The 21205-nt window shown below is 43.7% G+C and overlaps 1 protein-coding gene across 3 annotated transcripts in view; it reads right to left on the bottom strand.

Annotated features, from left to right (window-relative positions):
* The window catches only part of ctbp2l (C-terminal binding protein 2, like), a 94733-nt gene that overhangs the window by 2663 nt on the left and 70865 nt on the right, over positions 1-21205 (bottom strand). For all 3 annotated transcript variants that reach the window (XM_080049342.1, XM_080049343.1, XM_080049344.1), the window contains 7 exons: positions 15537-15691; positions 12037-12181; positions 9950-10156; positions 5836-6050; positions 4231-4361; positions 2338-2465; positions 1975-2092 (listed from right to left, as the gene is read on the bottom strand). In XM_080049342.1, the coding sequence (XP_079905468.1) occupies positions 1975-2092; positions 2338-2465; positions 4231-4361; positions 5836-6050; positions 9950-10156; positions 12037-12181; positions 15537-15691 (1099 nt within the window). The remainder of the gene's footprint in view (positions 1-1974; positions 2093-2337; positions 2466-4230; positions 4362-5835; positions 6051-9949; positions 10157-12036; positions 12182-15536; positions 15692-21205) is intronic.

Here is a 21205-nt window from a genome sequence, read left to right as displayed (position 1 = left end):
CGGTGGGTATTTTTCAAAACCCAGAAACATTTCACACGATCACGTAACATATTGCTTAGTCCCACCATGTGAAATATGTCGGACTGCAGCTACTGACCACTGTTGTTTTATGATTAATTGTTCTGTCAGAAACGTCACAAAAGTGCCCGAGGTGAAGACTTCAATTTGCCTGTTTAGTCGGACCCACAGCTCATAATTCAAAGACATTCGGCTCACAATGATCTAAAACCAGAGATATCTGCAAAATTCTCACATTTAAGAAACCTTGAAATGTTTGGCATTTGTGGTTTGAAAAATTGCTATTTCAGTGCTAAAAAAAGATTACATCTTTTTAATCACTTAATGGTACACTAACAGGAATGCACTAAAGGGCCTTTCAGTTTTCCAATTAAGTTTCTGGAACTATTTGGTAGAAAAGAGCCATCATGTTACTTATATCTTGGCCGAAATACGGTAAGGAAATTTCACAATGTGGAGCACCCAAAGGTTCATGGTTGAATTAGATTATTTTTCCCAAGATACTTTTGCATTCCCTTGCAATATTTTACGTTACCTTGTAATACATTTTGCATTTCCTCTGATCCATACAAAATGGCTGAACAGACATAACAACTGTTGTGTTGGCTGAGCCTGGTATTGAAGCTACTGTTTTACTGAACTCCTGCAGTGTATAAAACATCTGTCATATATGATAGAAGCACACAAGGTTCAAACCCTGTGGGGCTTAACGATGCTGTCTTTTCTAATGTTAATGGGAGCAGTAAAGAGTTCAGCTAGCGTTGCCGTATCCATAGCATCATAGCTTCATCCACAAATGCAGCCTTTGGTCGGAGTAATAATCATATCCATAGTCACAGCTTCAGACATCAAAGCTGGGCAGAGCGGCTACCAGCTTTGCTCCTAGCCGGTGGCTGTATACAGTCCAAGCTCGGCCTTTCAAAGGGAGTAATAACAAGCAATAAATGAATAATTTAAAGTGTTGCATTATCTCTTCTTTATGAAGTATCTGCACAGCGTTACCCTAAACTGAAAGCTTATTGTCACTGGACTAAACCAACACATTGACTGTTCCTATGGATCAGGGGGAATGCAAAAAAGTATCGCAAAGGAACGCAAAAGTAGTTCAGGCAAGACTTTCCACCATGACCCCTCTGGGCCACCGTACAATAAGACCATTCAGCCATGGGGGGGGGGGGGAAAGGATAATACAGTTCAGACGTTTAATCCAAACAGATGTTGCCCCAAAAAAGCCCACAGAAATGAAAACCATGAAGGCATGACTCCCCATCAATGAAAGAGGATCTGAATGCCCTTTTATGTCATGCTCACGGGGACATTCAAAACCTTTCACATTCGCTGCCATCCGTCTCTCTACTCTGTGCTCAGTCAAACAGGTGAGTACTGGGAGGATTAAGGAAGGGGACACACAGTTGTTTTTTCTCCAGGGGCCTTCAGACAAGAGGCTGTCAGGGGCCCCGGATGGTCGTATTTACCTGTTCCTGATTCTAGGCAATAATTTTGTCTTGGGGGAGACCGACTGCAACAGTTTGGTTGACTTGGCTGCGTGGGAGAAACACATGGAGGCGGACATGCTGAGATCAGGAAGCCGTTATACTACTAATACTACAGGGGTCAGGGCAGTGACTTCATTGCAGGAAATGTATGTTAAAAAAAAAAAAAACGCCTTTACTACTCAAATCTAAGAAAATACATCTTAAAATAGTGAATATTGAGGGGAAAGAGGGAATAAACATGGCATTTTTTGGATAAGCGCATTCACATATTAAAAAAAGGATAATATCTGGAGGGCAAAGGCAATAATATATCTTTGTCAATATACTAATAAATAAAAAATTAAATTTCTACCAATGTAAAAAGACAGAAATAAAAACAAAAAACAATGCAGGGCTGGGCAGGGCAGCTTTTAACATTATATTTATTTGATGATTTCCGTCTTCAGGTTCAGTTACCTACCTGTAGGCGGCGCCGTTGAGCTCATGGTGGACTCCTGGTTGATCCATAACTGCCCAAGGGGCCGTGGTGACAAAGAACTCCTTGTTGACGCAGTTTCTTAGGCTGTCGGGGATGCGGCCTGTCATTTGAACCACACACACACACACACACACACACCACACACACACACACGCAGTTAGAGGTTGATCTTAGTACTCCAGCATAAATCACACACTCTAAAAGGCCATAACTTGTTGGGGGGGACGAGTGACCGGTCAACACCAAAGTGTTAATGAGTTCAACATGACAAACGGATCGGGCTTTGGAAACCCAAATGCAAATTTTGTTCATTGAGTGGATGCTTTCTGCTCGGTAGTTGCGTACCGGTGACGGCTCTTCGGATCTCTGTGGCGGCTGCCTCCCTCATCTCCAGAGAGGCCTGCTCACTGTACCAGGCTGTGTGCGGTGTGCAGATCAGGTTGGGAGCGTCTTTCAGTGGGCCCTGAGCAAAACTACACAACACACACACACACACACACACACACACACACACACACACACACACACACACACACACACACACACACACACACACACAAAGGAGAAGAAATAGTAAGATAGACATATTATAGAAAAAAATAACATTTAGTAGAGCACATAGGAGCTAAGGATTGGGAACTAAGGCTGTGTTGTTGTGGTTTACAATGAATACAATCAGAAATCTACATTGTCATGACCTAAAGTCTTCATTTATGAAATGTGGTTTGCTTATTGTTAATTCATTTGGATGTTTGAGCGTCACAGTGTTGCGTGAAGAAGAAGATGTCAATGAAATATCTAACTAAATTATTGATAATTTTTTTATAGAAATTACATTACATACAATTATTTATTCATTATTGGAGACATCACAAAGTCCGGCCATGTGCATCCGCTCGTTTTGTTATTGTGACTAATAATTCCCATTAAATTTTTCTCTAAGACGCCAAATGTTGTGTACAATTTGCATGACAATGTGCTACAGTCTTCATCTTGCATTTGCAAAACTTGCTCTCTCCTGTCATTCCTGTCCTCTCATGTGGCACTGAAGAACGGATCAGCTCCCTCACCCCCTCGCCTGGTTGTGTGTGAGTGTGAGTGTGAGTGTGAGTGTGAGTGTGAGTGTGAGTGTGTGTGTGTGTGTGTGTGTGTGTGTGTGTGTGTGTGTGAGTGTGTTTGTGCACGCGCATGTGTGTTTATGGGGTGTGTAACGCCTCAGCAGAGCCCTGAATAAGTGTCATGTCATGTGGGATGGAGGGACCACAGTTGTTGACATATCGGGTCAGTGGAGCACGAGTTTCCAGCTTCATTGGTCTGAGTTTCGGGTCGTTTTCAAGCAGCCAGTCAGCTGATCAGCCGGGCAGAAACAAGCTGCAGCAGCCTCCACATAACTCCCTAACTGATGCGTGAACAACACATCAACACATTACCCCCTTGAGACTGTGGAACACGGATCCTAGAAAGGTGAAAAACTGGGAGGCGTGTCGAGAGTTTATTTTTTTATTTTTTTGCCCTCTGGTGAGAACAGGAAATGGAGATTATAGCTCAAGGAGGCAATCCAGTAAACCAAACACTGGAATAACTGGGAAAAAAGGGTGATTTTTTTTTGTGGTAAAGGTTAGGATGGTCGTGATAAAAATGCAAGCATTTCCAAACAAATTGAATTGGTTACTGATTTTGGAAGTAAAAGTCATTTCTACATGGGTCCTTCCAGCTGGAAATTCATTGGAAAGCTCACGCACTGTGACTGATTTTACATTAGGTTTTCAACTACACAGTTTCCAACAAACAATCTGTCCCGATATAGTCGAGTCACTGGGCTACGATGCCTAAAGGAAGAAGATGATGATACACTCTTTGTTGCACCTTTCCATTTCTTGCATTTAGTTTTCCTCGGGCGGGAATCAAGCAAACTCTCCACCAGGAACCTTTTAGAAGGTTATGAGATATCTTTTAACTGGTCATATCTGCCATGGTTTCACCTATGGCTGCCAGACTGCCTCTCTCTTCAGCTGTTAAAGCGTCTCTGTCTATTTATCTGTGCGCAATTTGTTACTTTCTTTCTCTTCCTGCAACACCATCGATCTCTTTATCCATAGCCGATCTGTCTCTCCAAGGTAAGTGTTTATGTGGACCTGAGAGGGATTTGTTTATGCGTGTGTGTGTGTGTGTGTGTGAGAGTGAATGAGTATGTGTGTGTTTGTGTGTGAGAGAGTGAGAGTGAGTGAGTGCTCTTACGTGAAGGGCTCCGTCTCGTGAACATCCAGGGCGGCTCCACGTATCCTGCCCTCCTTTAATGCCTGGGCCAGGGCCTTCTCATCCACCAGGCCTCCCCGAGCTGTGTTGACCAGGAACGCACCCTGACGCATCTGTGGCACATAGACAGACAACACAAGCACATCAACATCAACACAGAATGACAGAGAGACACCGCCAGTTATTTACAGGCCACATTAATCTGTTTGATCTCAAGCGGAACATCAGTCTGTATCAGATGTCTGCATTTAAAGGCTCTTAAAAGATCTTACACGCAATAGAAATTGAGATAAAACGAAAATGGCCGACACCTTTGTTGTGCCTGACACCTGAAAGATTTAGGAGACGGACAGACAGAGAGCAGCTGTGGAAAAATACTGTCAGATGTGGGATAGAGAACAGTCGTTATTATCCAAAAAAAAAACAGAGATGAAATGAAGGATTATGCAGTGCCATCACCAGCCTTTTGCTGCTTGTGGTGGAAAAAGAAAAAGAAAAAAAGGCACAACAAAAAAAAGTGTAAAACCGAAAAAAAATCTAATGAATATGCTCAGAAGAAAGTAATCCCTTAATCTTGACAAAAAGCTGAAATCCAGGGGCATGAAAAGCCTTTACGCTGGCAGGCAGTCTTTTATTAGGGCCTTGGTGGTTTTTGACACACATAGAAACACACTCAAACACGCACGCACGCAATCACACACACACACACACACACACACACACACACACACACACACACACACACACACACACACACACACACACACACACACACACACAAGTTTCCACTCGAGAAGCAGGCGAGCGACTGCCAAGATTTTTGGGGTGAGGAAAAGAGAGAGGAAAGTGCTCTTTCATTGCAGCACTTAAAAAGAGGCAAGCTGAGAAAGAATCCAAGAAGAAGCTTTTTGAAAGAGACACCCCAGTTAACTAGGTTAGGGCTATTACACTACTACACCCACTTCAGTCTTATCTCTGCACCCACTGTTACTGTAAGAAGTGTATTCACACGAGAGGCACAGTCAAAGACAAAGACGGAAAAAACAGTGAGTGGCAACATGGTGAGATATGGACAGAAGGGAGACGCTTGTAAAGGCCTGTGCAGTTCCCCGGCTCCCCTGTAGGTGTCACCCCAGGCGGTGACTCCAAGAATAAATGATCAACAGTAACAGTACTTCCACCATAGCAGTGCTCTCTCGGCCCGCCTGCTGTGCGGCGCAGTCGATATATTTGCTGTAGCCGTGGGCTGGCGCTAATTGCATTTGACAGAGCAAAGGAATGAATTTGTGTCCAGCTTTGGTGGAGCTTAAGATAAAGAGCAGGCAGGAAGGAAGGCTGGTGCCGTTCCCTCTCCCTCTCTGTTTCTGTTTGTACCCCTCTATCTTTTCTACCCACCGTAATGTTCTTTAGGATCTTACCCTCGAGGTTGACAGAGGAGAAAAGCAACAGCTCTGCTTATTTACCTGCTAGGTGGCATTGCATTAGGTTAGGGCCAGACACTGCAGGTGATAGGGTAAACATTTCTTACTCATGGATATCACACACACACACACACACACACACACACACACCGTTGTGCCAGCGTACCTGTTTGATGGTGAAGTCGTTGATGAGATGGTGGTTGTGTTCGTTCAGGTTGCAGTGCAGAGACACACAGTCACTCTGGTAGAGCAGGTCCTGCAGGGTGTAGACCCGCTGTACGCCCAGAGAGCGCTCCAGACCGTCCTGGAGGTACGGGTCATAGAAGATCACGTTGAAGCCAAACACCTTGGCCCGCACAGCCACCGCCTGGCCAGAACGACCTGACAACACACACACACACACACACGCACACACACACACGAACACACACACACAGACAAGGAAATTAGGTTTTTCACAGGCACAGTCACAGTCAAACGGGGGCAGATTATAATACATTGACATTTGGGGGATTATCTTGATGTTGTGATGTCAAACAGGCATTCTCAACCTTTTTGGATCATGTGTTTGGATCATTTATTCTGAATGGAGACAGGTCAAATGACTTTGAATGAAAAGGGGAAAAGGACAGATTATGTAACTGGGCAAATGTGAATACAATTCCCACAAGAACATTCTGGGGACTAGAGATGAAAGTGCCACGATTCACAACATTTTGCACAAAACAACAACAGGAGTCATCTAGCTACCGTCATTTTTCAAATATATCAGGTGCTATTTTATTAAATAAATATTCACTTATGCTATTCTAATTTAATAGAATAGTAATAATCTAATTTATATGCATGAGATGAAGAAACTGCTTGAAAGTAGGCTACTGGAAAAGTGCTCAAAACAGCCCGTCCTTAGCAAAATAGGTGAGATTTTGAATTGTTAAAAAAAGACAGATCGTTGTAAAATTATATGAAGTATAAAGAAACGTATTTAAAAAAAAAAATACTTAGTTGTACAGCATTGCTGTTGTACAAAAAAAGGGGAAAAAAAACATTGAAAAGTTCCTCCCATGAGGTTTTAACTGAGAGATAAGAGTTGTTTTTGTTAGTTGAGGCAGTGAGAAAGCTAATCGGAAAGTGAATCTGTAGAATATCATCCTCTCCCTCCGTCTCTCAGCCAATTGTTGTGTGGGCCGAGACAGAGTGTGTGTGTGTGAGAGAGAGAGAGACAGAGAGAGAGAGAGAAAACGGAGTGATGGAGAGTTGGATGTTGTTGCTCGTGGAAACCGATCGATATGAGGTCCTTTACACTCTCAAGATCCTCTCTTTGTGATGGAGCGCGGTAATATGTCCTCCTGCTCTCACACTCAATGGGCGAGAAGAATCATTCTCTCTCTCTCTCTCTTTTTTCCATCTCTCTTTCATTCTTAGCCAATAAGAGGCAGTGGAATAAAAAAGGATCAGTGACAACTTAAGCATGATGGTGATGGATTACCACGGCTTTGATTACGGTAAATGAAAAAAAACATTTGTTTTGGCGTGTCCACTTTTTCCTCAAATAGCCCTAGTTCAGTTACTTAATTTGCCTGTATTTCCCAGAACACCTTTGGACACACACAGACGCAGCCTTGTTGCATTCGGCTGCTGGTTTATAAGTACAGGTTGAAGGAGCGATAAAGACGGCAGACAGCAAGCAGCGATGGAATGAGTTTTTCCAGTCAGTTTTTAAACAGACCAGCACAATCGATTGAGTGTGAGGCTGCTAGCGGGATGTGTGTGTGTGTGGAAATCGGCATCTCTTTGCTTCTTCCGCAAAGATTTTCTGCCCAGTGTGATTGTCGGAAAATTGCTGCAAAGTGGAAAGGGTTTAGAGAGGAAAAACGATATCTCTTTGATTATGAGGCATTTACTTTGAAGAAAAAGAAGTCTATATGTTTATATAGTTGTTGTTTTCCTGTATGCAGAAAATATATCTAATTGCCAATTCTGTCCGGCTGTAGCTGCACTAAGAAAACTATTGAGCGTGGTTTTGTGTGGATTTTTTCTCTCCACAATATAAAGAAACCCAAGAATCAAAAACAGTTGTGTCTCTGTGTGTCTGTAATAAGCCTCCCTCTCCCTTTCCTTCCCACACCAATCAATGCCACCGAGAGAGAGAGAGAGAGAGAGAGAGAGAGAGAGAGAGAGAGAGAGAGAGAGAGAGAGACACACTTTAAAATGGGAGGCTACAACACACACCACTTCCTGAAATCAACTCACTCCAACCCAAGTGGCGGTGCGGCAGATGTGCTTTGGCGAATGGTCAAGGACATGAAGGAAAGAATGTTGCTTTTGTCAAACAGCACATTCAGTTTTTTTCTCCATCTGGCATCTCAAAAAAAAAATTGCTGGTTGAGTTCTGATGCTTTTTGTGTGAATTTCTTTTCATTCTCCTGCTATTAAGAGTAAGTGTCAGTAACATGATATTATTTGAAATATTTTCCCATTATTGATATACTGTATGTCACACTAAGCAGATATCTCAAATGCAACAAAAAAAAATGCAATAAAGAATATTAGCTCCATTGCAGCTGTTCTCTGCCCAACAAAAAACATGAAAAAAAGGAAGGCGGGTTGAAATGTTGCTATGCCCAGGTGAAAAGGTAGCATCATTTAAAAGGTATCATTCTGTGACCACTCACACAGAAGAAATAATCTCGTTCACGGCGCCATTTCGGTAATGTTGTAAAACTAATTTATGAGAGAAGAGTGATAGCCAAATCAATAGTGTTACGAAGAAATACATTCCTAACAATTCTTAGAATGTAAAAGGGCTAAACAAGGCTGGCATGGATGGTACTGAGTCTACTGAGGTTTTCTTCATAATTGTGTGCTTGCAGCAATCCAGAGTTGTGCAGCTGCAAACAAACAGCAGGAGGGAGGCCTCCGCTGTACCCAACCTCCCGCTGACAATGCACAATGTTATGGAAACAGCTTGAGCCAGAAAGACAGGGAGGATTGGGTTAGAGAGAAAGAGAGAGGGAGAGAGATTGGTGAGGGGGGGTTGTAACTGCCAAGACCTGCTGTTTGGGCACGGTGAGTATAGGAGGCTGTCGCTGTGCACTTGTGTGTGTGTGTGTGTGTGTGTGTGTGTGTGTGGGGAGCGTATGTGGACTAAGAGATAAGGTGGCACTCTGGAAAGGTTTGTGAGAGGAACAGAGCCTCTGTCAGCTCACTGATGTTGAGACAGGGCAGAATGATGCATAACACACACAATCAGCATTAAACCAGGTGCAGAGAGGGAAACGCATTGTCTGTCACGCGCGCGCACACACACACACACACACACACACACACACACACACACACACACACACACACACACACACACACACACACACACACACACACACACACACACACACACACACACACACACACACACACACAGGTTGACCATTGGGGGGGGGGGGGGATAATGGCAGGGACCACAGTGACAAGAGCTGAAGAAGGGTAGAAGAAAAAAAAGAAAGAGAATAATGAAGATATAATGGTGAGTATTAGAGTGGTGGAGTGAGAGAACAGTGTGGCAGAGCAAAGGAAGGCAGCCCAGACGGAGGCAAAAGAGACAACCTTGAGATAATCCGTGGTACGGGCAGAGTGAGAAAAAGAACCTTATCAGGACAGGGAAACAGAAGGCACGCGGAGCGCTGAGAGGATATGAACACACAGAGGGGAGGCAGAGGAAATGGAGAGATAGAAAAAAAGAAATAAGAGGTAAGGTGGGAAGGTGAGATTGAAAAAATAAATAAAAAAGTTTGAGGAAGAAAGTAGAAAAGTAACCCTGCGTTCCAATACCCATACTTTGAGCAATTTAGTATGGTAGAAAAAAGATTTAGGATGTCCCAATTCTTGTGTTCAAATTTAGTATGCTTAAAAATACCAGGATGTCTACTACATCCGGCCGAGATTTTTAGTGTTAAAAAACAGCATGCTATTTGGGGCGATTCTGACCCACAATTCAAATGTGCACCGGAAGTGAAGTCACATCGACGATGACGGAGCCTCCATATGAAAACAACCGGGGATACGACGATATATAAAAACAAGAGGCAGCAAGATCAAGGCGCAATGTTATGATGTAATAAACAAGTAAAAGTATGTCCCAAATGTATGCTTGCTTGCTGCATGCTAACTAGATTATTTTTATGGTCAAATGTAGTATGTAGAATAGAAACAAAAACAAAGAGTATGCAAATTTGGAACGCAGGGTAAGAGTAAATAAACAAATTCAAAATGGTATTTACCGAAGCCGATGAGGCCCAGTGTTTCTCCGCGGATGCGTGCGGCGCCTGAAGCCACCTCTCTGATCTGCTCGACGCTCTGGACCCGCGTGCCCTCCCGGAGAGCCTGGTACAGCCACGTGTTCCGCCGGTACAGGTTCAGCACGTGACACAGAGTGGAGTCCGCCGTCTCCTCCACCGCCGCCGAGGGAATGTTACACACCGCGATGCCTACGGGAAGAAACAGTGAACAAAATGAATATAGGGCTAAAATATTATTATTATTTATATGGTAAGACAGGTTGGACAGAGTGGAAATGGTGCAGCTTCTGAGGACTGAGCCTCTATGGGCAGGGCGCTCTAATTACCACTACACCACGAGCCCCCCCCCCCCCCCCCCATCCCCCCTAAAAACTGTTTTATGATATCATCTAATTCAAATCTTTTTTACAATATGAGTTGACCTGCTTGACAACAGTATGACTAGTTAAAGATACCGGAGTTTTGACTGATTGTTTGCTTTCATTGAATACATATCATCGTGAAAATTGAGACATGACTAAATTCAGGCTATTAAGAGATTCGAAAAAGGTGCTAATAAAATTGCTAATACTAAAAAAATTTATTCGGTTTATTGTCCAGCTGTCTAACTGAAAAATTGGTGATCACTGTAATGAACTGTGTTCCACTAGTGGCAACCGTTATTTTATCATTGAAGCATATTAATGTAAGTTTCAGGAACTTTCTGTCAAGATCTTCTCTTCACAATTTTGTTGCCTTCAGGAATTCAAAGCCTTGACCTTTGTGGTATTACCTTGCCTAACCTCCAACAACAACTCAAAGATTTCCATTATAGACACTTAAGCACTTGTGCCTGACCTCAGCTCTCCTGTAATGTCCTCACCCCACTCTGTATCTCAGTCTAACAGCCCAGCAGACGTCTCTGTCTGTGGTACGGCAAAAACATAAAATAGCCAGAGCAAAGCGTTCTCAATCAATGGACCCTTTTTTCTTCTCCCCGAGAACAGCCGTCATATCAGTGCTGCCTTCTCCAGGCACGATAGCTTTTTGACTCCTGCGTTGCGAGGCAGAGAGCGCCTAACGGTGAGTGGGCGGCGGTAAGACACAGTATCTGGTATTGGCAGGGAAATGGCAGCTTTGTCAACTGTAAAGGGCTGTTTGAGCCACCAGCCTGCTGATATAAAGCCTGGGTGGTAGTTCAGAGAGAAGACTGAACTCTCCTCTTTCTGTGTGTGTGTGTGTGTGTGTGTGTGTGTGTGTGTGTGTGTGTGTGTGTGTGTGTGTGTGTGCGCGTGTGTTTGTGTGTGTGTGTGTGTGTGTGTGTGTGTGTGTGCGTGTGTGTCCCTTTGAACATTCTGCCTCACAGTGGGATGTCCGCCATTCATATGTCGGTGCTTAATTAAGCCTTTGATAGCATTGTGAAAATCCATAACGTAAAAAAAATTAAAAATACAATAAAATGGATACAGTAAACATGAAGCAGTCACGCTTTCGGCAAAATCATCTAGTGTGCGATCTTGTTTTGACCTCTAAAGACACTTGCCCAATCACTGAAATGTTTGGCCGTGCCACGATGCAATGGCGTGATTAATCAAGATTCACTTAAATTGGAATGCTGGCGCCAGCCCGAGGCGTCATGTGTGATTAATGAACAAACAAACCATCAAACGAGCGTATCAGCAGACAATGATCCACACCTCTCCCTATGAAGAAATCAATGCAACATGGGAGAAGGTAAACTTCAAAGCAAAGCTAATCTACTAAGATCTCGCTCAGACATGGAACAGGAAAATCCTTGTGTTATTAAACAGGAACAGGAAAAAATGCACATACTCTGCTAGGCACAATACATTTTTTACGCTTTAACTTACTCGCATACCTTTTCTATTATAGGCGTACATTTTAGGTGCATGACCCCCTCAATATTCAGAAGAGGTAAATTTGTCCCCTTCAAGAAAATACGAGACACAACCCCCAAAATGCAGGAAATGAAGTGTTGGAACAAAATGTAAGCCCTTGATTCCTATCATTCTATTACTTGATATATGACTTTGCTACTCGTTATATTTTGATGTTAAGGGAGTTCGTACCCAGTTCTCCGGCAGCCTTGATGTCTATGTTGTCATATCCACTGCCGATGCGGATGATGATGCGTAGAGCTTTGAACTTCTCCAGGTCTTCTCTGGTCAGGGTGATGGTGTGGTACATCATGGCTCCAACTGCTTCATTCAGAACCTGCAGACAGACATTTGACAAGATTGAGCACAGAATGTTTTGTTACATTTTGAGTCAGACTTTCCTTGTGGGAGATAGCAACCCTAGCTCAACCCTAATCCTACAGAAAATGAGTGGAATTCAATGCAAATAGCCACAAAATGGACTGGCTTGCTGTGAAAAGCACCCCCTCTCAAAATTGATTTATCTTCATCCGAGAATCAAATCCTTTGGTGGGTATCTTTGCATGACTGATGTTAATAAGTGGAGTAAGTTTCATGAGCGTCAGACTTTCCATGTGGGAGATAGCAACCCCAAACCTACAGAAAATGAATGGAATTCAATGTGAATAGCCCAAAAATGGACTGGCTTGTTGTGAAATGCACCCCCTCTCAAAATTGATTTCTCTTCATCCGAGAATCAAATCCTTTGGTGGGTATATTTGCATGACTGATGTTAATAAGTGGGGTAAGTTTCATGAGCGTCATAACGGCGAGGGTTAACTATTGACATCACATGGTCACCACCACCAGTAGCATTGACACAGTGCACACTGTTCTTTGTACAGACCTGAGCCATTATATTGACTTGGGAGGGTACTGGGCTTTTGCATGGTCATCACAAATGTACACAAATGTCCCAAGGATGTTCATGAGAAAAGGATCTGGGCAATTGACTGGATGGAGAGGTCAAGGCTTATTGCAGGACATACCCCCTTAAGATGACAACATGTACCTGAATAAATAAAGAATGAAACCTTAACCTGTCATCCTTAAATGACAAAATAATAATGAAAACACGCCTTTCAACAAAAGACAAAACAAAAAAATTATAATTTGTGCCAGAATGAAATGAAAATCATGCAGCATAGTGTTGATGCTTTGCAGTTTTTGCTAGTATACTGTATTTCTGTTTCTCTACATTATAAATCTATTACTGTAATATCTGTACTTGCTACAATTGCTTGCCTGTCCATCTTCCTCTTCTGTTGCACATTTTTTCTCACTGTTTTCCTTGGCTTTACAAGTTTCCCCTAATCGCATAATGTACTTGAGTCAAACATTCACCGCAGGTAGAAAAAAAAATAAAAAAACTGCTTCCCAGTGTGAAACGCTGTTACTTGACATGTACAAGGTGACCTGGCCTGTGATTCACTCTGATGTAGATCTAAACTACCCCCCCCCCCCCACACACACTAGTATCAGCCCTTGTCAGCGTCTAAATAACAGCTCTGCGCTCACCTCCAGCCAAACTACATTAGCTTTCCTGTGATTAGCAGATTAGCTCTGAATTTCCATACTGCTTTTATTAGAGCCGTGTCAGGGACAGGCCTCCCAGAGACTGGCTCAAGGTTATAACACTCCGTGCACATATGCGTACATGACCAATCAAAACATGCACACACACTCTTCTTCCCTCACTCTGGGCTGAACCTTAAGGTCTTGTGTTGTTTTTCAGCTGGAGAAGGAGTCTGTTTTGAGTGCGCAGTGGAGCTTTTTTTGAAAAGCAGAAATTTACTCTGAATGTGGTTTGTTTAAATGGAAACTCTGACCCAATCCATATCCCCCTTTCCACAAAGTAACCAAGGCGTTATTGCTGCGGACGTCTGTCATTTCCGATGATGACTGGGCTCCCCTTTTGGCCTGGGCGAGCGTGAGAGACGATGCATGTACCGTGTAGCTTGTGTGTGTGTATATATCTAACTCTATGGCTTACTGGGGAGGGATTTCATGGCTATGAGGTCATGGCACTGCAAGTGAGCCGTGCAAATATAGAGTGGATGAGAGTTGAGAAAACAGACTTTCTACACCTGGCAAGGAAAACGGGCTGTTGAAAGTAAATGTTTACTTTTTAGCATTTAGCGACACTAAAAGGGTGACATGGCCCTGAGAACAGCATTAAACAACACAGACAAAGCATGAACCACTGCAGAACACCATTACACAATAATGTGGAGTATGTTATAAAGAAAAATCAATTACGGTTGCTTATGAGGACACAGCTAACCTTGCAGTGTCCTAAAACTCAATAGTTAATAGTTAATGGTAAAAAAAAAAAATCAATAGATCAGAAGTTTCAGCCCTAATCTTGACAGCACTATTGGATGAACCAAGGCAGTGGACAATGTGAAAGGCCAATGTTGTCTCCATGCCATATGGGCTATCATCCAACTTTTATCAAGCCACATGTTACTATGAGACTGTGGGAAAGACTCAACCTTGGATGATGATGTCGGAGCACAGGTGAGGCCTGAAGTGCTATTGTAACTGGATCTCGATCAGTATTGGCCTGTGTGTGTGTGTGTGTGTGTGTGTGTGTGTGTGTGTGTGTGTGTGTGTGTGTGTGTGTGTTACTTCATGCCCCCCCCCCCCATATCACTAGAGAAATACAGGGATTAGAAGTAGAACTAACACAACCCCGGGCCATATTAATATTGCAGCCTTGACAAGACAAGCCCTTTCCCCGTGAGCTTTTTGTATTGAGAGTATTTGAGAGTGTAGCAGCTGGTGCCCCGGCCTTGACAACAACAGAATCATAGTGAAACTTCCCCCCGAAATATCAGCAAGCACTGCACATCTCCGCATCCACACAAAAAAGAAGAAGAGATTGGACATTTTTTCAATCTACGCCGCCCCCTCTGGGTATCCAGACTGCCAAAGTTATTACCGTGAACTGCTGAATATGCCGACAAGGTGAACATTACAATCATGTTTGTCTCTGATAAGGCAGTGTTAAAACAAACAAAAAGCTACCCCCCCCCCACCCCCTAGTCTCACCGCCCAAGGTCTTTGATTGAATTGATCTCTATGCAAATGCTTGGTTTTTTAATATGTCCCATTTTCATAAAAACACAGAGAGGGAAAGATGTAGTAGCGGCTCTCGCACCGTCTGCAGATGGGAGAGATAGCACTTGGGCGATACCCATCTCGGCGGCCATATATTGTTTTTTCCGTGGCTACAGCGCTGCATAAAAAGCAATAAAGACTCTCTACAAGCCAATGTAATTACACCGCATCCCCCCCCCCCCCCCCGCCATACAAGACTTTTCTATTAGAACAATGGGCACCGATATAGGCATTTCACTCAGTGCCAACAAATTGACATTAAATCATAATGAAGCCACTGTATTCCGACTGGCGACTGCTTATATGGGGGGCCAATAAGACGCGCTTCACAGATCATCGCTGTGATAGGGAAAGAAAAGACATGAGACTGAGTGACAGGCTCAATCTTTCCATCAACTTGCTGCTGATGCTGCTGCTCTGAAGTGTGTGTGTGTGTGTGTGTGTGTGTGTGTGTGTGTGTGTGTGTGTGTGTGACTGAGACAGTTTGTGTGTGTGTGTGTGTGTGTGTGTGTGTGTGTTTTCCCCCCTACCTTCTCGTGTATCTCCTGTGTGGACTGAGCGTCACAGAAGGCGACAGTAGCCAGGTCTTTGAGGATGGGCATCTCCACGGTGCAGTCGCGCCCGTCCAGCAGGGCCACCAGGGGGCGCGGGTGCATGGGCCCGTTCATGATTTGGGGCCGAATACCTGGAGAGGTGGAGAAAAGGAGGAGGGAAGATTATTTTAAAATACAGAAGCATTCATTTGTTTTCACCTGAAGCGGTTGCTTGTAGCCTTTGAGCTATTATCACTAAAGGGTTCATTCGGTCGACTTACAGACAGACATACTATGTTGTTCCACTTACTCATAGTGTGTCTAACCATGTTGCGCTCGCAACATTAAAAAGGCAAACACACTGGAGTCTATGCATGACTATTTCCTTGAAAAGTAAATTATTGATTGATGCTTATAACCTGCATGTGTGTGTGTGTGTGTGTGCGCGCGTGTGTGTGTGTGTGTGTGTGTCCATGCATATGTGGTGATTAGGATGTAACAGGGAGCAGGCCTTCTACCAACTACTACCAAGCGTTGCTCGATAAATCAATGTGCCTACTCAAGACTGGATTAGACCGCAGCCTTTACTTTACAGGAATCCCCTCACGGTCTCACTGCTCCGAAACACACTCACACAGTATCACATACAGGAAGGCTTCCTTCCTCCCATACATAAACACAGGAATAGAAGAGGATTAGAATACAGCATACACTGTATTGCAGGTGCACTCACGCATGCACTCCATCATACCAGGAGGAATACATTCCCTTGTACAGTATGTATGACACCGAACGTGCACACTCTTTGCTTGAACTCATTACTCAGTTCAAGGGAGAGGATCCTACATTTGCCTCGATGTGAAAAGATGGAACCAGGAAAAAAAGGGGTACAAAACTGCAAGCTACGCCTATATTTTCTTTTTTTTTGTGTGCAATTTTTGTGCAAAATTACAACAGAATTCATCTAGCTACAGTCTATTTTCATATATCAGGTTCTATTTAAACACTTGTAATATTTATGTAATTAATGTGCACATCGTAGTGTTTATTACCACTCTGCTCTGTTTTGTGAAGTGTGGACGAGGATGCTAACATTAGCTATGCTGCTACTAGACATCTTATGTGGATCTCAATCAATGGACCAGAGGTGTTTGACTTCACAATGCAGAAGGAAAGCAAAAGTTCTTAAGACAGCCTGTCCTAAGCCAAATAGGTGATATGCTGAATGGACATGACTTTGTTAAAAATAAATAAAATAATTTTTAGTTGGTAAAAAAAACTTAGTTGTAAAAAAATTGCTGTTGTACCAAAACTAAGGAAAAAAATAAGAATTGTACAACGCTACAAAGCCTGAAACAAACCTATAGCCAAATCACATATGCACTTTAGCGTGCACCCGACAAAGTCTGTGTTAGCAGTCCTGCTCTTGTTGTCTTGCTATCCCCCCCCACCCCCCTTTGCCACTTTCTTCTCACTTAAAATGAAGAAAGCCGTGAAAAAACCATGCTGCTAGCGTGATCCCCTGTGGGCTGACCTTACTCGCACATCCCACCACAGACGAGGTGTTAGGGCCAAGAAGACAAGCCATTGCGAGTCCCCCCTGCTTTATAAAATGTTAAGACGCGACGTGAGAGGCATCAATATTCATGCTGCCTTCTGAGCCCAGTGCATCGGTGGAGCGATCAACGCAGCTGAGTACATACAGTATCAGCGCTCTTACACTGCACAGGTCATGACCTTCACTCTCACAGTCGCCAGCTATTGATCTGTACATATTACTAAACAGGCCAAAAGTCACTGCAGAAGAGAACTAAAGCACAGCAATACCCCTGTGCATGCTTTCTGTGTGTTTTTAATGACATCACTTCCCTTATCTAATGTTTTAGCTGCTCCCCTCTACTAGGCCTATGCTGCAAAAAGATCGGCATCTGGATGCTTTAGCGTGACCTCACTCGTGTGCATGTGTGTAAGTGTGTGTGTGTGCTGTTAAAGTTGTCCCCGAAGATTACGCTGACGTCATACGCCGGGGGTTGAGATAAGGAGCGCGTTGGAGGAAGGGCTCATAAGGGACATGCTCCGAGGGATTACAGCTGTAGAGGAGGCTGATTAGGCCAGATGAAGGTGAGATTAGGACTGTTTTAGGATTGAGAAAGTAGTTTGTGTGTGTATGTGTGTGTGTGTGTGGGGGGGGGGGGGGGCTGTAAACAGGCTGAAACGCAAGGAGGGAGGAGGGAAACAAACAGGTGGTGGAAAGGAGGGGAAGAAAAACTGCGAGACAGAAGGTTGAAGTTAAAGCTACAGTGCGTAACTTTTTCATATAAATGAATGTTGGTTACTTTCAAGCCATCGGCCAACGAGTTGACACTAATTTGATTAAGCCTATCAGCTTCACAACTATATCTGTATTTCTCAGGATGTCAGCATTTACAAACGCCCATCCCCCCCCCCCCCCAACACTGGCGCATCTCAAGAAATGTTTCAGTTGTTGATTCTACTGCTAAGAAAAAACCTGGACTTACAGCAATAGGTATACAATCCATTCAGTGTTGTTGTAATTACTCATAATTCCTCATGGGGACAACAGAGGTTACAGACAATAGCTTTAAAATGTAAAATGTGCATGGACAAACAAAAAAGACTAGGGAGAGAGAGAGACACACACACACACACACCCACGCACACACACACAGAAGAAGCCTAGCATACAGACAGTGAGCAGTCCAACAGTGCAGACTCTCAGGGCATGAGGGGAATCTGAGCCGAGGTGTCATCTCCCCCATGCCTTCCCGCCTATTGTCATGGTGATCACTTACCAGGCAGTGGCTGCCAGTTTTAATGCACTTTATTTTTGGCAGTGCCAAGAGCTGAGCTACAAACGCCTGAATCCTCCTCGCACTCTGGGTGCAAAGGGCAGAGGACATGTTCTCTCTCCTGACAGACAGACAGCTGCCCCCATCCCCCCCAACACACACACACACACACACACACACACACACACACACACACACACACACACACACACACACACACACACACACACACACACACACACACACACACACACACACACACACACACACACACACACACACACACACACACACACACACACACACACACTTCCTCAACAGCAGCGCACCACCAACCACCGTCTCCGCCTCTGTGCCTACTTATCACCCCACACGCTCAAGACGGGTGACATAGTGGCGGGAAGGGTTAGGCGGAGCGACTCGGCTGTCTGTGCCACACATCTGCAACTGACAGCCCGTTGAATATTAATGGAAGCAGCTGGCCAGGACAGACTGAGTACATTATGCCATACTGTGTTTGACCCGACCATATCTGCCACCGTGCACACTTGCACACAGGTCCTGATCAATTCCATTGAAAAAAATTCTGGTAATAGATGGATTAGGTTTCCTTTAGGTTTTGGACTATCTATTGAACTAAAAACATTCAAATCACACTGAGCTTTGATCTATTGCAATGGGCTTTCGCTACTATTTCCCACGTCTCATATACTAAACCATTCGTATTAAAAGTAATGCACTTATTATAAATGCTAAATAATTATCTTAAGCTCAATCAAAAATGCGCAATAAAGCCAAAGCAATGAGCTAAAAGAGGCTAAAGTAGGTCTCCAGAGTTGCCAGGTTTCAGCACTACAAGCAACAACCATCCCAAAAAGTCATTCGATGCAAATATCTATTGAAGGGTTTGCTGCATTCTAGCAAGGGTGTCCTTGACTTAGAGGAAAGACGCACAACAACACCTGCAACCTTCTCACTGCTTCATTTAAGCCACTAGTTACTGGCTTACACAGATTATGGACAGGAGTGGGTGTTAGCAGGTGAGAGAGAGACGCTGTGTGTGTGTGCATGTGTGTGTGTGTGTGTCAGAACGCTGGCAGACATGGCAGAACCCACGGGGCAGAAGAAGTTAGACAAGCTGAACTCCATGAATCACCCAGCCGGTTTTTCTCTCCGTCTCTCTGACCTTTCAGTCTCTTCCTCTTTCCATCTCTCCCTCTCAGCCACTCTTCTCCCGTTCCGTTTCCCCGTTATCGTCGGCATATAGTCCTTATTTTTTCTTCCCCCTCCCAGATCTCTGCCTGTGTGATAGCATCTTTCTCTCCTGACAGCTCCTGCTTTTCTGACAATGTCGAAGCGCTGCTATCTCTTGTTTGCTCACCATGTATCTGCTACTCCCACTCTCCTTTATCTCCCTTTTCACGGAAATTTGCCACCATCATTCCTCAGCTGTCTTTCAGTAAATCGCAGCCCTTTCCTTTTCCTCCTCTTCCCATCCATTCCTTTCCTCTCTATCCTAGTCTATCGTTTTTTTTCCGTCTGTCTCACTCCGTTTTGCCTGAGTGTGTATTTTGTGTCCTCTTCCTCCCCGTGTGACAGATTGATTCTCACTCTGCTGATTTTGACGGAGAGCAGATGATGTATTCAGACAGGGGGAAAAGCAGGGAGGTGACGGGCGACATCGACAGCAAATGTACATCATAGCAATCGTAAAACAGAACCAACGGCTCTGACAGCTGAACAATATACCACCATCACACACACCGGTTCAGATGGATTTATTGTGACACCCTGTGGTCGGTTGCTATTCTACTGTTGGATTTTGCACTTTCAATTGCCTTTACTGACGATGATTTCCCAAGACTGGAAGTGATATTCTCTGAGCTTTTGTCTAATTTCAACCACAAAAAAACGCAAAAATGCAAAAACAAACTCAGTAAATCTAGTTTCAAATTGGGCAAAATGTATTAGACGTTTAAGTTACATATTCAATTTCGAAAGCAACAATAGCAAAATATGCCACCATGATAAAGGTCCTGTACCTATATGTTGATATGCACATCTTAAAGCTTACTTTGTAAACTATATACATATAACCGTCCAAAAGCCATGTTTTAACTTGGATGTGAATACTTGTAGACCTGCAAAATGTGGCTGATAAAAATAAATAAATAAATAGCTTAAAAAGAAAATAAGTCCCAATCAAGGTTCATTGATCTTTCCAAAGTGGTGAAAAAAGATATTTCTTCACCAGCAAAATCACCAAATCAATACTCACTGGGATCCAAACTGGGCCTTGAATAGTGCAGAGATGAGAGTAAGAGAGACAGAGTGTCATATCTCAACAAATGCTCATGATGTGGGGCAGGGGGGGGGGGGGGGGCTGTGGAGTGTTGTGATGGGTGGGGGGGTTCACGTCAAAACCAGAACTGCAGGAGGCAGAGTGCTCTTAATTTCACTCCTCAATTAATTAATCCCCCTCATTTCCTTGCCTCCGTGTTCTCGCTTCCTCTGCTTGTTGCTAAACTGTTGCCAGGCTGCAAGCGTGTTTGTATGTGCGTTTGCGTGTGTGTGTGTGTGTGGATTTTGGACGAGTGTGTTTTCACCGAGGGAGGCAGCTGTTGTGGATTTACCTGCCAAAAGGAATGAATGCATGTAACACACGTACACACACTTCCACACACCCCCCTCCTGCTGGGTGTTGTCTGTTGTAATGATACACCCTGTCAGATGTGGGGCTGCAACTAATGGTTTTCTTCATTAGCAATTAATCTTTATATAATTTTTTTTCCTAATTATTTAATTACATGGATTATGAAATGTCAGATGATTGCGACAAATCAGCCCGAGCTCAAA

This window comes from Ammodytes marinus (assembly GCF_949987685.1).
Source record: "Ammodytes marinus genome assembly, chromosome: 20".
NCBI lineage: Eukaryota > Metazoa > Chordata > Actinopteri > Uranoscopiformes > Ammodytidae > Ammodytes > Ammodytes marinus.
This window is presented reverse-complemented; position numbering and strand designations above follow the sequence as displayed.